At 40.6% G+C, this 15,762-nt stretch overlaps 1 protein-coding gene across 1 annotated transcript; it reads right to left on the reverse strand.

Annotated features, from left to right (window-relative positions):
* Positions 1-1,349: 1,349 nt before the first annotated feature.
* LOC118485813 lies at positions 1,350-2,018 on the reverse strand. The gene has a single exon (XM_035982285.1). It carries the CDS (start codon positions 2,016-2,018, stop codon positions 1,350-1,352), a length of 669 nt encoding a protein of 222 aa, XP_035838178.1.
* Between the last annotated feature and the right edge of the window lie 13,744 nt (positions 2,019-15,762).

The raw sequence follows: 15,762 nt of genomic DNA on the forward strand, positions 1-15,762 counted from the left end.
TCAAAACAGGTTTCATAACATATACATTACAGGTTATGCATAAATCGCTAAAATAGCTTTCTGTTGACTTTTTAACCGCACGTTTGACTCGTTATTTGACATAGTTAGAGTGGTGATCAGGGGGAACCTTTTTAGAGGTTTATTACCCACATAAATACCAACTCATAACCACTTTTGATTCGTCATAAGACTGAACCATCACTGAGTTATTTTAAAGTCAAACCGTATTTACGACGGTTTGGTTCTTAGCCATTTACTAAGGAAATGTGAGACCACAAAGGGTTAGATCACTTACAGAAGTTGTGTTCTTCCTTATAGAGCAGAGAAAAGGACTTGAGAGCTCTTGCAATGATCAGAGATGTGTGTTTTTGATGTTGTGAATGTTATGTGCCTAAGGTGGCTATTTATAGCCAATGCCAAGCAACTATGATCATTGCAAACACTCACAATAGTCCAGAGATGATGGGTAGGTGTCCCTGAGAGCTATGGGTCGAGTGTAGGGTGCCCATGCCTCATTGATTGAGGTTTGATCGTTCAAAGGCTCCAAAAGGCAAGTAACTACAACAATTCTGCATCTGGGCACTTTACGCGACCCGCATGGGAGTTCCCATGCACTATATCACGGGTCGCCTAAAGTTCAAATATCTGGCGTGTTATTTAGGAGGCTCGCGGCCCGCCTACACTTAAGTCTAACCTTCACGCGGGTCGCGAGAGGTTATAATTTCAGAAACTTTAAATCTTTTGTCATGATTACGAAATCCTGGTAATTAATAACGAAATCTTTCGTAATGATTTAACTGACCTTTCGGGTTTGAAGGGGTAACTTTGCGGTTTGGCCCTCGGTTATTTACCGATAGGGGCCCCGTGTTATTTACCCGCATTATAAAGTCCCCGGTTTATTTATTAATTATTCAGAAAGTCTTAACTTTCATTATTGTCGCTTTTAACCCTTCTCATACGAATTCGAGTATAACTCTTTCGTTTTAAAACGGAACTTCGCGGAATTTGTACAGTATGTTCTAGTGAGCGTATAATACTGTTACGAAGCCTTGGGAACGTTAAAGGGTCACTCAGAGGTATAATTAACATGTTGACACAGTTAACCCCTGTGGTTCGTAATCTCTCACTTTCTTCCGCGTTTCGCTTCCGTACGATTTATGATTTATTCGTTTGAAGGTACAAGCATTTATTTAGGGTTACTATACAGTATATTTACCCTTGTTGATATTTATAACCCTCGAATTTATATACTTTCAAGGTTTGTCCAATTAGTCCTTTATTTAATATAAATGCCACGTGTAATCAAATGACACGTGTTAACACATTATTGGACGCAAAAATTCGAGGTGTTACACACAACCATGATGATAACCTCGATCACGTCCGTAACTTTCACTTTGGCCATTATATGTTGCCACATTAGCTTCAGGGATTGGGGTTGCTCCAACCGGACGAGTCTCATGATTTTTCATTAAGAGCTCATTGTTTTGCTCGGCCACAAGCAAACATGATATTAATTCACTATATTTGGTGAAACCCCTTTCACGATATTGTTGTTGTAGTATCACATTTGAGGGGTGAAAGGTTAAGAATGTTTTTTCCAACATTTCTTTATCAGTAATATTTTCACCACATAGAATCAATTGTGATGTGATTCTAAACATTGCCGAGTTGTACTCGCTTATAGACTTAAAGTCTTGCAACCTTAAATTGATCCACTCGTAACGAGCTCTCGGTAATATTACCGTTTTCTGGTGGTCATACCTTTCTTTCAGGTTGGTCCAAAGGACAAGTGGATCCTTGATAGTGAGATACTCACTTTTCAAAGCCTCATGAATATGATGACGTAAAAAGATCATGGCTTTTGCCTTATCTTGGGTACTTGCTTTATTTCCTTCTTTAATTGTTTCACCCAGATTATTGGCATTCAAATGTATTTCAGCATCCAATACCCATGACAAATAGTTTTTCCCAGTAATATCTAAAGCCATAAATTCAAGTTTTGCAAGATTTGTCATGGTAGAACTATATTAAAAAAAAACAAAACAAAACACATGCATTAATGTATGTTATTCGAAGTGTAAACCAATAAATATAAAAATTTTCAAGATTTGGTTAACGTTATATTTTAATAAAGGAAAAATTTATACATATAATATTAAAAAGGTCCTAATATTAAACCCCGTGTGACAGCAACAACATCTACCTTATTAAAAAAAATAGCAAAGTATCATAAGATGCAGAAGATAATAAATAATATAAGAAAAGAGTGAATTTCAAATTTTGTCCTTTATCTTTATACCTAATTTCAACCGGTGTCCTTTGTCTTTAAAATTGACAAATTTTGTACTTTATGTTTCCAAATCTTGCATGTTATGTCCTTTAGGCCTAATCAAGTTAAGTTTTTATGTTAAGTGGAGGGCAAATTGGTCTTTTTATTTAATTAATTTAACAAAATCATTATAATAATTATAACAAAATAAATTATGTTTTATATATAAAGTCACACGCTCTCTCTCTATATCTACCCTCTCTCTTTATATATCCAGCAGACCACCCCTACAAAATTGACAAAAAAGAAGCAACCCCCATTTTAAAACCCACAAATAAAGAACACCAAATCAAAACTCTAATTCAAACCCACCTCAGCATCATAATTAACAAACTCAGTGCAGATTTTCACTATCGCACTCTTATCTTCCAACCGTCCAGCAGCTACTACAGCAACTTCATTCCATAAACCAATAGTTACAGAATGTTCTTCGCAGAGCTCCGCCCATACTTGTAACACTCGACTTCGAGTAAAAGCTGAAACATCTCTAGCACGTTCTAGAAGAATTTCCAGCATCGCCTGCTTCGTTCGAAGACGAATAGACTTCGTACTTACTTCACCTTCGATATCATTAAAGGCTTTTGCTACTAACTTCCCCAACACTCCACCGAAATGAGGAACCAGTTTCGAAACCCACAAATAAAAAAACCCTGTTGGAAAATATGTGAAAATAGCATTTTGCACAAATATAGGAAAAAGATTTTTTCCTACTTTGGACTAGAAATAAATATAATAAAATGAGCGGGTTTTATATATTTATTTGTGGGTTTGTGTTCTATGTTGGAAGAGCTTCGCAACGAACTAAACCACGTCCAAAACCGAGCTAAGATGAATGAGATATCGATGCTCAAATTTGGGTGTTTGGAACATTCAATGCTGAAACTAAAGGGAAAGTAGCACCTTGTCCCACATAGGAGGAGAGATGGAACTTAAATGGGTATTTAAGGTGGAACTCTCCATCCTTATTGTTTCATGGAAGCACACACTAGTGTCCTCGCGAAGGGTGCGGAGCACCCTAACTCGCACTCGCACTCGCACACGCTCGCGCGCGCGCACGGCTTGGGCGATGAGGCGCAATGTGGCGCTTTGATGGCGCACTTTGCACTTCGCATCGCCGCGAGCCGCTTGAGAGCCGCCTTTGTATTTTTGACCGCGCGCGCGTGGTGGATCACAAGGGTTGCAAGGACCAAGTGGTAGGTGATGCGGCGCATGACGTGGCAGTCGTGCGCGGCGCATGGACTTGAGCCAAGAGGACGCACCGTGCATGGTGACGTGGCGCACGCGCGCATGGCCAGTGAGCCAAGAGGATGCACCGCGCATGGGCATGCAGACCTGGGCGCGCGCGCACCAGAGTGACTTGCGCGCGCGCGCGCGCGCAGAAGCTTCCAACATTAAATGTCAGTGCAGTTTCAGTCCAGCTTCGTAACTGACGAGTTAATAGGCTTTGACTGAGAATTAAATGACGTATTAAATTGCATTGAAGACGTTTAATGCAATTTAAACCTCTCATTTAATTCGTTTTTTGGCTGTTTCAAACCGGGAGCTGTATAAATACAGCTCCATACCTTGTTGAAGGACACACCAACGAATACCAGCTACATAACAGCAATCTAAACTTTCTCTCAAGAATTTTCTTGCAGCTTTCAAGGTAACCTTCGGGTTGTAGGCGAATTCCGGCAGTACTACTGCTCCGGCTGTTGTACCCTGGGAAACAAAACGAGTACTCCTCTGAGACTCGGAATTTGTTTTAAGGGAAGCGTGTGTACACGTGACTCAGCCCTTCAGCTTCTACTCTTTTCTTCTTGTATTTGGTTATTTCAGTTGTATTCGTACTAGTTTTTTAGCTTTCTAATTTCTGCATTGTAATCGTATTAATAAAATTTGTTTTATTTTATTTAATTACGCGAACGGTTCCTACAATCTTAAAACAAATTTTTAAAACCGTTCGTGTAATCAAAACCATTCTGTTTGTGATTCAAACCAGTTTTGTTTTCACTCAGTTTGTGTTTTAAAAACATATTTTTTTTGTTTTCTTCTTCAAAGGAGCGACTTTGGTTGAAAACAATTTTGATTACTTCTGAATTGTCCTAAAAATTGGTAATAAACTTTCTGATTTGGTCTTCAAAGTTGGACTTAGAAGCCAATCAGTAAGTTCTAATTATTAAAATTTTATGTTTTGGTCTTCAAAGTTGGACTTAGAAGCCTAAACAGTAAATTTGTGGTAAAAATTAAAATTTAATTGTTTACTTCTGGTTTTTGCGTAAATCAGAATTTTTTGACTAAACTTTTAAAATTTTAATTTTTTCAGCATGTCGAACGAAAATGTCAACGTTAACAACACCACAAATGTTGTGACGGGAACCCCCCTCAACGCCACCACTGTGGGAGCGTCCACAGTGGCTAATCACGCTGAACGACCCGAGAAGTTCTCGGGTCTACACTTCAAGCGGTGGCAGCAGAAGATGTTCTTCTACCTGACCACCATGAACCTTGCGAGGTTCTTAACTGAATCCGCTCCCCAACCTGCGGAAGGGGAGACCAGCGCTCAGGCTCTGAGCGCGGTAGAGGCTTGGAAGCACTCGGATTTCATTTGTTGAGGCTATGTGTTAAACGGGCTTTCGGATGCATTGTATAACGTGTACTACAATGTCAAGACTTCCAAAGAGCATTGGGATGCCTTGGACAAGAAGTACAAAACGGAGGATGCTGGCACAAAGAAATTTGTGGTAGCCCGTTTTTTGGATTTCAAAATGGTTGATTCTAAAACAGTTATGAATCAAGTCCAAGAATTCCAAATTATACTTCATGACATCTCTGCGGAAGGCATGACACTTAGCGAGACATTCCAAGTGGCAGCGATGATTGAAAAGTTACCTCCTAGTTGGGTTGATTTTAAGAATTATCTTAAACACAAACGAAAGGAGATGACTATAGAGGATCTTATTGTTCATCTTCGGATTGAAGAGGACAATAGAATTGCCCTAAAATGCAGCCATGCGCAGACTAGTGCTAGCGCAAATTTGGTTGAGCATGGGCAATCCTCTAAGGGCGCGAAGGGCAAGGGGAAAAAGGACAAAGGGAAAGCAAAGGCTAGCAACCTTGGACCGAAGAAAGGGGTTGTGAAAAAGAAACCTCAAACGTTCCAAGGGACTTATTACAACTGTGACGAGCCGGGGCATCGGGCTAACCAATGCAAGAAACCAAAGTGTGAGCGTGCGCACCTGGTGGATGAAGACGGAATGCCTTTGGTGGCAATGATTTCCTACAAAAGCGCAATGATGGATGAGGTCAATACGGTGACCAACACTCCAAAAGGATGGTGGGTTGATACGGGCGCGACCCGTCACGTTTGTGCAGACAAAACCCTCTTTACCACCTTCAAGGCGCTTTCAGGAGAAGAAAAGCTGTATATGGAAATGCAGCCACCGCTGACATCATGGGTGAAGGAACGGTGATCTTGAAGTGGACTTCAGGGAAGGAGCTCACTCTAAGCAACGTGTTGTATGTCCCGGACTTGCGCAAGAATCTAGTCTCGGGATGGTTGCTTAACAAGTTTGGATTTCGTTTAGTTTTTGAGAGCGATCAATTTGTACTAACTAAAAGAGGAATGTATGTAGGCAAGGGCTATGCCCAAAATGGAATGTTTAAGTTGAATGTAATGGCAGTCAGAAAAACATGAATAAAATTGCTACTACTTCTACTTATATGCTTGAGTTTTCTGATTCGAATAAATGGCATGGTAGATTAGGTCACGTAAATCTTAATTCAATACGCCGTTTAATCAATTTAAATTGTATACCAACATTCCATATTGATTCACACTATAAATGTGAAACATGCGTTGAATCCAAACTTACAAGAACATCATCGAAATCGGTTGAACGAATAACCGAACCCCTTGATTTAATTCACACTGATATTTGTGATTTAAAAGCGGTACCCACAAGAGGTGGAAATAAGTACTTCATCACGTTTATTGACGATAGTACTAAATATTGCTATGTATATTTACTAAAAAGTAAAGATGAAGCAATAAGTAAATTTATCTTGTATAAAAATGAAGTTGAGAATCAACTTCAAAAGAAGATAAAAGCTTTGCGAAGCGATAGAGGAGGCGAATATGTTGCACCTTTTGCCGATTTATGCGCAAAAAGTGGCATTATACATGAGTGTACACCTCCTTATTCTCCACAATCAAATGGCGTGGCGGAACGAAAGAACCGCACATTGAAAGAAATGATGAACGCCATGTTGATAAGTTCTGGGGTGAGCCAGGAAATGTGGGGGGAAGCCATTCTCTCGGCTAATTATCTTTTGAACAAGATACCACTCAAAAAGAGAGACGAAACTCCATATGAGTTATGGAAAAGGAAGAAAACCTTCATACAAATACTTGAAAGTGTGGGGGTGCCTAGCAAAGGTGATTGTACCACCTCCTAAGGCTCTTAGGATAGGACCCAAAACTGTTGATTGCATATTTATTGGGTATGCACATCAAAGTAGTGCACATCGCTTTCTTGTACATGAGTCCAAGAATCCTGATGTACACGTAAACACTATCATGGAGGTGAATCCTAACGTTGTGTCTTACTTTGAAAATGTGTTTCCTTTGAGAAGACAAACACATGCAACGTCATCAACACCTAATTTTGAAGTAGGTGAAAGCTCATCTACACCAGTTGATGATGTAGTTCATGATAAGACACATGAACGACCTGAGGTTGAAGAAAGTGATCGTAGGCGAAGTAAAAGGCCAAGGGTTGAAAAATCCTTCGGTCCAGACTTCGTTAGCTATATGGTTGAGGGCGAGCCCAATACATATCGCGAAGCGGTTTCCTCTTCAGAAGGACCTCAATGGAAAGAAGCAATAAGAAATGAAATAGATTCTATATTGCAAAATCATACTTGGGAGTTAGTAGATCTTCCACCTGGTTGCAAACCACTTGGATATCGTTGGATATTCAAAAGGAAGATGAAAACTGATGGAAGTATTGATAAGTACAAGGCTAGGTTGGTGATTAAAGGATTTAGACAAAAGGAAGGTCTAGATTACTTTGATACCTACTCGCCTGTGACGCGCATAACCTCGATTAGATTGGTTCTTGCTATAGCGGCTTTAAGAAATTTGGAAGTTCACCAAATGGACGTTAAAACCGCATTTCTAAATGGCGATTTAGAAGAAGAGATTTACATGGAGCAACCTGAAGGTTTCTCTGCCCCAGGTCAAGAGGGTAAAGTATGTAAACTCGTCAAGTCTTTGTATGGCTTGAAGCAAGCACCAAAACAATGGCACCAAAAGTTTGATCATGTCATGATTGACAATGGTTTCAAAATAAATGAGTGCGACAAATGTGTTTATTTCAAAGACACAAATGAAGGTTATGTGATTTTATGCCTTTATGTAGACGATATGCTTATCATTGGGAGTAATGATAAAATTATCAAAGCTACTAAAAGCATGTTGAAAGCGAGATTTGACATGAAAGACATGGGTTTAGCGGATGTGATTCTTGGAGTAAAGATCATAAGAACCCAAGATGGTCTTGTGTTAAGTCAATCTCACTATGTGGATAAGATTCTTGAAAAATTCAACTCGGGAGATACGAGTGTAGCTCGAACTCCAGTTGATACCTCCCAACATCTTAAGAAGAATAAAGGAGATGGAGTTGCTCAGTTAGAGTATTCAAGAATTATTGGCAGTCTAATGTATCTAATGACATGTACTAGACCCGACTTGGCTTACGCGGTGAGTAGGCTAAGTAGATACACCAGCAATCCGTGCGCGGATCATTGGAAGGCTATCACGAGGGTGCTTAGATACATAAGATACACAAGAGACTATGGACTGTATTATACCGACAACCAGCAGTGATCGAAGGATACACTGATGCAAACTGGATATCGGATAATAAAGATTCCAAATCAACAATGGTTACGTGTTTACACTTGGAGGAGCTGCTATTGCTTGGAAGTCTTCTAAGCAAACGGTAATAGCAAGATCCACAATGGAATCCGAATTTATCGCCTTGGATAAGTCAGGCGAGGAGGCGGAATGGCTACGTCAATTCGTGGAAGATATTCCAAGATGGCCAAAACCTTTGCCAGCCATATGTGTACATTGTGATAGCCAATCAGCGATTGGTAGAGCTCAAAGCTTGATGTACAATGGCAGATCAAGGCATATGCAACGTAGACATAACACGATTACGAGCAACTACTTCTCAACGGGTGTTATCACAATTGATTATGTGAGATTCAGCGGATAACATTGCGGACCCGTTTACAAAAGGCTTAAGCAGAGAGTTAGTAGAAACGTCGTCAAGAGGAATGGGACCTAAAGCCCGTGGTAAATGGGAAATATGGAGGGAAACCTAACTTAGTTGACTGGAGATCCCAAGAATCTAAGTTCAATAGGACAACTTAATCATATTACCAAAACGGAGTCACTGTGGGGGAAGTACCCCCAAACTAAATAAAAAGGGAGTTATATATACTTCCTAGTCCATTCCAATCAGTGACATGAAGTGAGGTTAAGCATATTAAAGGTTAATGAATTTCGGGAAATCAAATAACCATGATGCTTTAATAATTCATGGGAATCACCTATGTTAGAGAGAAGTGGGGTCGCTTCAAATGGATTTGTGGGGTGCGCAAATCCTAGAGCTCTCGCAGAACCAGGCTAGTGTTCCAGGACCATAATAGGACACGACAATGAGGAGTTGGCCAAACCAGGGAGAGTATTGTGTGAAGTGTATTGTCGTTTACACAAATGGGGGTATGTTCAAGGACATCGCGTCTACACGCCGAGTAAGCTAAGTGCGCTTCACAAAAGAAGGTTCAAAGGCTTCACCTACCTATCTTGCAATACTCAACTGTCGAGTTTATCGTTGAAAAGTGTAAGAAAGATCCATTTCCATACATGTGGGGGGATTGTTGGAAATTTGATGAAAATTGCATTTTTCATGTGGGGGATTATTGGAAAATATGGAAAATAGCATTTTTCACAAATATAGGAAAAGATTTTTTCCTACTTTGGACTAGAAATAAATATAATAAAATAAGCGGGTTTTAAATATTTATTTGTGGGTTTGTGTTCTATGTTGGAAGAGCTTCGCAACGAACTAAACCACGTCCAAAACCGAGCTAAGATGAATGAGATATCGATGCTCAAAGTTGGGTGTTTGGAACATTCAATGCTGAAACTAAAGGGAAAGTAGCACATTGTCCCACATAGGAGGAGAGATGGAACTTAAATGGGTATTTAAGGTGGAACTCTCCATCCTTATTGTTTCATGGAAGCACACACTAGTGTTCTCGCGAAGGGTGCGGAGCACCCTAACTCGCACTCGCACTCGCACTCGCACACGCGCGCGTGGTGGATCACAAGGGTTGCAAGGACCAAGTGGTAGGTGATGCGGCGCATGACGTGGCAGTCATGCGCATTGCAGGCGCCGCGAGTACACATGGCGCGCGGTTTGCGCGCGTGGTGCATGGTCCTGCTGTGTCGTGCGCGGCGCATGGACTTGAGCCAAGAGGACGACCGTGCATGGTGACGTTGGCGCACGCGCGCATGGCTGACGTGATGTCGTGGTCACAATCAAATTTAATCCAAAAAAACTATAGATAGTGGTAATAGGGTATCGAACTCAGGGAGTATGTGGAAAGTATGTCGATTGTATAGCTTTGCACTTAAACTAAAATTAGACTAAAATGCAGAAATTAAAACTCAGTGATTTGATTGTTTTGGTTTTAATAACTAAAGTTAACTAATTAAATTGCAAATCAAAGACGTAGTTTGTAAACAGATTAGGAACAAGCGACCATCCTAAATTTCCGGTTTGCTTTGGACAATTGTGTTTAAATTCACTAGAAAGAATCACATAGACATGATTCGTGTGTAAGTGTTTGTTGTGATAAAAGGGAACTAAGTACTCGGATTATGACAATGCGAGGTTGTTACCCGATAACCAATTGACTAATATCCAACCCTAACCCCTCCCGTGATATCTCGATTGTCAACGACACCAAGAACGTACGGTTTAGAATATGAGTATAACATCAATCAACAATTTACAAACAAACATCCACACACCATAATAAACAAAACAAAGATTGCAAGTCTATTATTCTAGAAATACGAATCCAAACACAAAAGTCTTAGACAAACCTTCAATTCAGGATGATCACCATGAGTTTAGCCACACATAGCTTGGTGAATCATCATAGCATAAAGTTTAATGTTCATACGGATCGAAAACACAAACGAAATGTTTAGACAATGTTTACAACCAAGCAAGATCACCAAAATCGCCCCTAACAAGCTCCCAAAACGTCCAATGATGAGAATACTTGAAAAGACATCATAAAACTGCTTAAATGAGGCAGTTACACTTTGGATCGCAGCCGCCACCGTAAATTACGGCTCCACCGTAATTTACGGTGGACTTGATTTGTTTACGGTGGCAAGAGACTGATTTACGGTGGCCACCAATTGATTCTCAGGTCCACCGTAAATTACGGTGAGACCGTAATTTACGGTAGTGACCTGAATGTTCTTCTTTTTTCATCTCTTGTTCCACGCTCGACCCGTTCATCTCCAAACCCTCCAAAGCTGCATTTAATCCATCTTTTAACTCCCGAACCGCACCTGAAACATAGGCAACAGTAGTTATCTAATTCAAGATAATTACACAATTAAGTGAAGGATTATTTCGTCTTTTAACATGATTAAGGGTTGTCCAACGGACCACCCGTCACATCCCCACACTTAACCGTTGCTTGTCCCAAGCAACTCATCAAATCAATTTCAAAACAAGTGATCAAATTAACCCAAGCAAAACATGCAATCTTTTTACTAACCCCTTTTTAACACCCAACCAATGCACCCCTCTCTAAATCTCTCCTCTCGGCTACAAGTGAAAACTAGCAAAGATAAGCTAGACACACACACTAGGCAAACGGGTGGTTGCACAATCATAGGCTTGTACCTAAATCGATCATTCTCCTAAAATGTGTCAAACATAAATGCAAATCAAAGGGACTTTCAAGGTTGTAACACGGCTGGGTGTATGGGTAAGAAATGGAATATATATGAAGTAGCGAAAATTCGACCCGGTCTTTTTATTACACAAATAACCAAAATAACAACTACCAAACTAGCTACTAAATACAAGGCAACAAACATCCTTTCTTTTCATTTTTCATATATTTTTTTTTTTTTCAACAAGCACCATGCAATAAAGCATCACATATCTACGTTACATTACTACAACTACTACTAAAGCTAAAAGACCGGGTCAAATTGGGCAAATTTTTAGGTAAGTGACTAGGGGTAACAATTGATAGGCTTTTAGGCACAAAATTGGGCAACTAAATGACCAAACCCCCACCCCTCTCACTACCATGCTCATATATATACTTATGAGGTCCAACCCCCCAAATCCCACACTCACTCACACCACGACGAGGCTACCTAAATGCCCTTATCCTTTTTGCATTCATGTCTAACTAAGGACTCAAATCGCATTCAAGCACAAGTTCTAATGCACCCCCACCCGTAGCCACTCTCATCAAAGACAATCATTATTTATGTACAAGTGTGGCTACAACTCTCACCAAGAATGAAAAAGGTATCAAGGGTTGCCGGTGCACCAACTTGGGGTTAATCTAGGGTGTTCAAATTTTCACATCGTTTCGCTTGACTCAAAATTTTTCAAAATCTTTAAAATTTCCCCCCATCCCCACACTTGGGATACATTGACCCCAATGTATGGTTTTAGGAGGCTTTGACCACTACAATTCTTTCCAACATCAACAAAAGCTTCTTCACTCAAACCACAAATTTCTTTTTGTATTTTTTCATTTTATTATTTTTTTATATTTTTTTTAACACATGACACCACCAACAAGCACCAACCCAACAAAACAACACAATCATACACCACCCAACCGCCCAACCATAATCAAAATAAAACCACAAATATGTACAAATTATACAAAAGAGAGAATACCACCTGATTAATAGTAGCGCGGTCCTGGAGGTCCAAAAATGGATGACATCATGTCATTCCATTCTCCGAATCCAAACGCGCGCTGCTACTCCCTCCTTGTTGTTGGGCTCCCTCTTGCTGCCTCGGGTCAAGCCATTGAGAATGGTGAAGTGGTGGAGTCGGATATGAAATGCTACCATCATAAGGCGGTAACGAGGCATAATCCACATGTTGTGGATCCTCAACAACCGGCCTTCCGGCATGCCAATCTGCATGCATCCTCCTCGCTTGATCGTCATGATATCTATTATTCGTTTCCACCTCTCGGGAATACACCAATGTGCGGTTCCACGACTCTTGGCGATCAAAGCTATTTTAACGACCGCTCTATACTTGCACTATTCCTCGTGTTTTGATCATACAACGTCCTCTCCGACCCCGACCATGTATCAAAAATAGATGCCGGAGGACGTTGACTTTCAATCACTTCTTGCATTGTACCGTTATAAGCCCAACCCGGCTCATAAGATTGTTGCGCATAATCGTAAAACATACCACCGTAACCTCCACCATGACCCCCTTGACCCACATTCAAGTTCACCCCACCTTGCGGTTGCTCCTCATAATCTTCATCCCCGCTTGGGATCTCTGCTTCACTCTCGGTTCATCCTCTTCACCCGGTAACAAATCTCTCGCATTCGCCTTAAGAGCTCTCCACCTTTGGCCTTCCGACTTTAACTTGTGATAACGCTCCGTCTGAGTATACGTCCAAACATTCCCCAACTTATCCAACGTAAAAGGCTGGTGCCTTTTTGTTGCTCCCCGATCTTCAGATGTTATCGCCTTCTGTTGTTTCATCAATCCCGTAATTATTCGACAATACGGGACGATGTCTCTTCCATACTTATTCCGGCAGATCCATAAGTGGTTCATGATAAGATAACGTATCGGGAAACGTGGAGCCCCATGCATTAACGAATAAAGAACGGGTACCTCCGGAAACCTCACCTGCTCTTTGTCTCCCCTTCTTGGAATGACATTGAGAAGACAGATTGTATGCAACAATTTAGCTTCTATCTTCAAATTCTTCCGGTATAGAATACCACTGTATTTACCGGGTAAAAATATTGCTGCCAACATATCATTCCATCGAACATGTTTCTCCGGTTTAAGCAAGAGGTCATCGAGAGTGGGAACCATGTAATCACGAGCCGGGAGACTATCATACTTCCCGAGCTTCTTTAACGTGTCAAATGACATCTCCACCGGTACCCCGTGCACCTCACCAATCAACTTCATCTGTGACGGCTTGTTAAAATTGTGACATTTCAAGGTCGCCATCCATTCTTGTATCTCGGTCATAAATAAGTTGCTTTTGTCTTTATCGAAACATTTAAGCGCCGATTCCCATCCTAACGCCCGAAACTTATCAAACACCCCAAACTGTTGGAACTCCACTTCCCGAACCTCTCGTTCACAAATGAAGGCCGCTGCCTTGTTCTTCAACTTATTCATGCAGTCATGGTAGAGTGTCGGTTGCCACTCCTCTGCTTGATCATCTAATGGACCCGAATTCCACAACGGCTTATCACTTGGATCCAATTCCATTTCTTCTTCGCTCTCACTTTCGCTTTCACTATACGGCCCATATATTGCCTTTTTCGCGGTTGTTGTTCCTTTTGTTTGCCTTTCCCTTTTGATGATGATGAACTCGATCCCGCTTGTTCTTTCGTCTTAGCCATTTCCTACACACAAGACAAACAAAAGCAAACACAAAAATTAGGCTCCTTCCTCCAAAACATCCCCACACTTGCTTGTTACTATGGTTGTAGATGCTAGTGAACTACAATGTATAAGTTTTTCAAAATTTGGGCATGGTGTCTCTACAATGTAGAAATCCCCAAAAGTTCACTACTTTACTAAACATCCTAATCTACAACCATATTCATGTTCAAGAACAATTGGCAAGTAACACTATGAACAAGCAAGTGGGTATGAACAACATCACAATAACCTCAATCTTCACAATGCACCATCAAAATACACAAATTAACTTCCATACCTTTGATTTGAAGATGAACAAGTGCTTATGAAACAAAAACTCCAAAAACCCCAAAAAATTTCGAACTAGGGTTTAGAATTCGGACCCTAAAACTGCGTTTTCTCTTAAGTTTCTGCAAAATCAGAATCTACGTGAAAAATTAGTCAAGATAGACTCCGATTTCACTCAGTTTGGTCAAGAATTGAAGGAGTTATGGAGGTTTGAAGGTTGGGGAAGAAGATGGCTTGTGGGGCTTGAGAGAGATGAAGATGGATGGTGATAGAGGGAGTAAGATTGTGTGGCCAGGGTATACTCACGTGATATGCTTTTGTTTTTTATATTATATATTTTTTATATATACATACGGAACCCAGAACGACGGATCAACATATTCACAAAATTGCGTACCGTAAATTACGGTCATACCGTAATTTACGGTATGATCTAACATGAGCCCCACCGTAAACAGGAGACCTATACCGTAAAACTCAACAATTTTCATAACTCACCGTAAATTACGGTATGACCGTAATTTACGGTGAAACCTGAACATGAATTCTTACCGTAAATCAGTAGAGTTTTACCGTAAAGACCAACCATATTTCCTTTCCACCGTAAATTACGGTAAACCGTAAATTACGGTGGATACTGGGCGATCCTGATTCGTGCAAAATGCTGTTTTAAGGTATCATTTTTTTATGTTTTCAATTTTTTCGATTTTTTTATGGTTTTTAAATTTTTTTTTTAAAAACGTGTAAAATCACCCTACCCCTCAAAAATCCCGTGTTGTCCTCAACACAATGTTAGAGTAATTCGTGACCCGAACATCCCCACACTTGTTTCAAACACGGATTTCGAGAAAATACGGCAATTGTGCAAATTATACAAAACAAACAAAACAAAACACTACTATGTACACTACCAAACCTGGGCCTCTCATGGTTGTTCTTCATCGACCGGGCGCAAGATGTAGCCCGCTTTGTCAAGCTCCAAGTGTTGATGTCATTCCCTCCAATACGGCTTCAAGCGGTGACCGTTCACCGTTTGTTGTTTCAATGTTTGCTCGTCTTGGATGTCTACATCACCAAATCTCCCAACTCTCCGAATGACATACGGACCCATCCATTTGCTTTTGAGCTTGCCCGCAAACATCTTCAATCTTGAGTTATACAACCAAACTTTTTGCCCCACTTCGAATGTTTTCTTTCTCAATTTCGCATCATGCACTTTCTTGAGTTTATCTTTATAGGCCGATGCACATTCGTACGCCTCATCCCGAATCTCTTCTATCTCGCTCAATTGCAACTTTCTCAACTTACCCGCCTCATCATAATCCGCGTTAACCGTCTTAATCGCCCAATGTGCCCGATGCGCCAACTCCATTGGCAAGTGACAACCCT

The sequence above is a fragment of the Helianthus annuus genome, chromosome 13 (assembly GCF_002127325.2).
Source record: "Helianthus annuus cultivar XRQ/B chromosome 13, HanXRQr2.0-SUNRISE, whole genome shotgun sequence".
In the NCBI taxonomy this organism is placed as follows: Eukaryota; Viridiplantae; Streptophyta; class Magnoliopsida; order Asterales; family Asteraceae; genus Helianthus; species Helianthus annuus.

Excerpts from the sequence above, each read along its gene's own strand:
- LOC118485813 (XM_035982285.1), bottom strand. The coding sequence starts at position 2,018 with ATGACAAATCTTGCAAAACTTGAATTTATGGCTTTAGATATTACTGGG.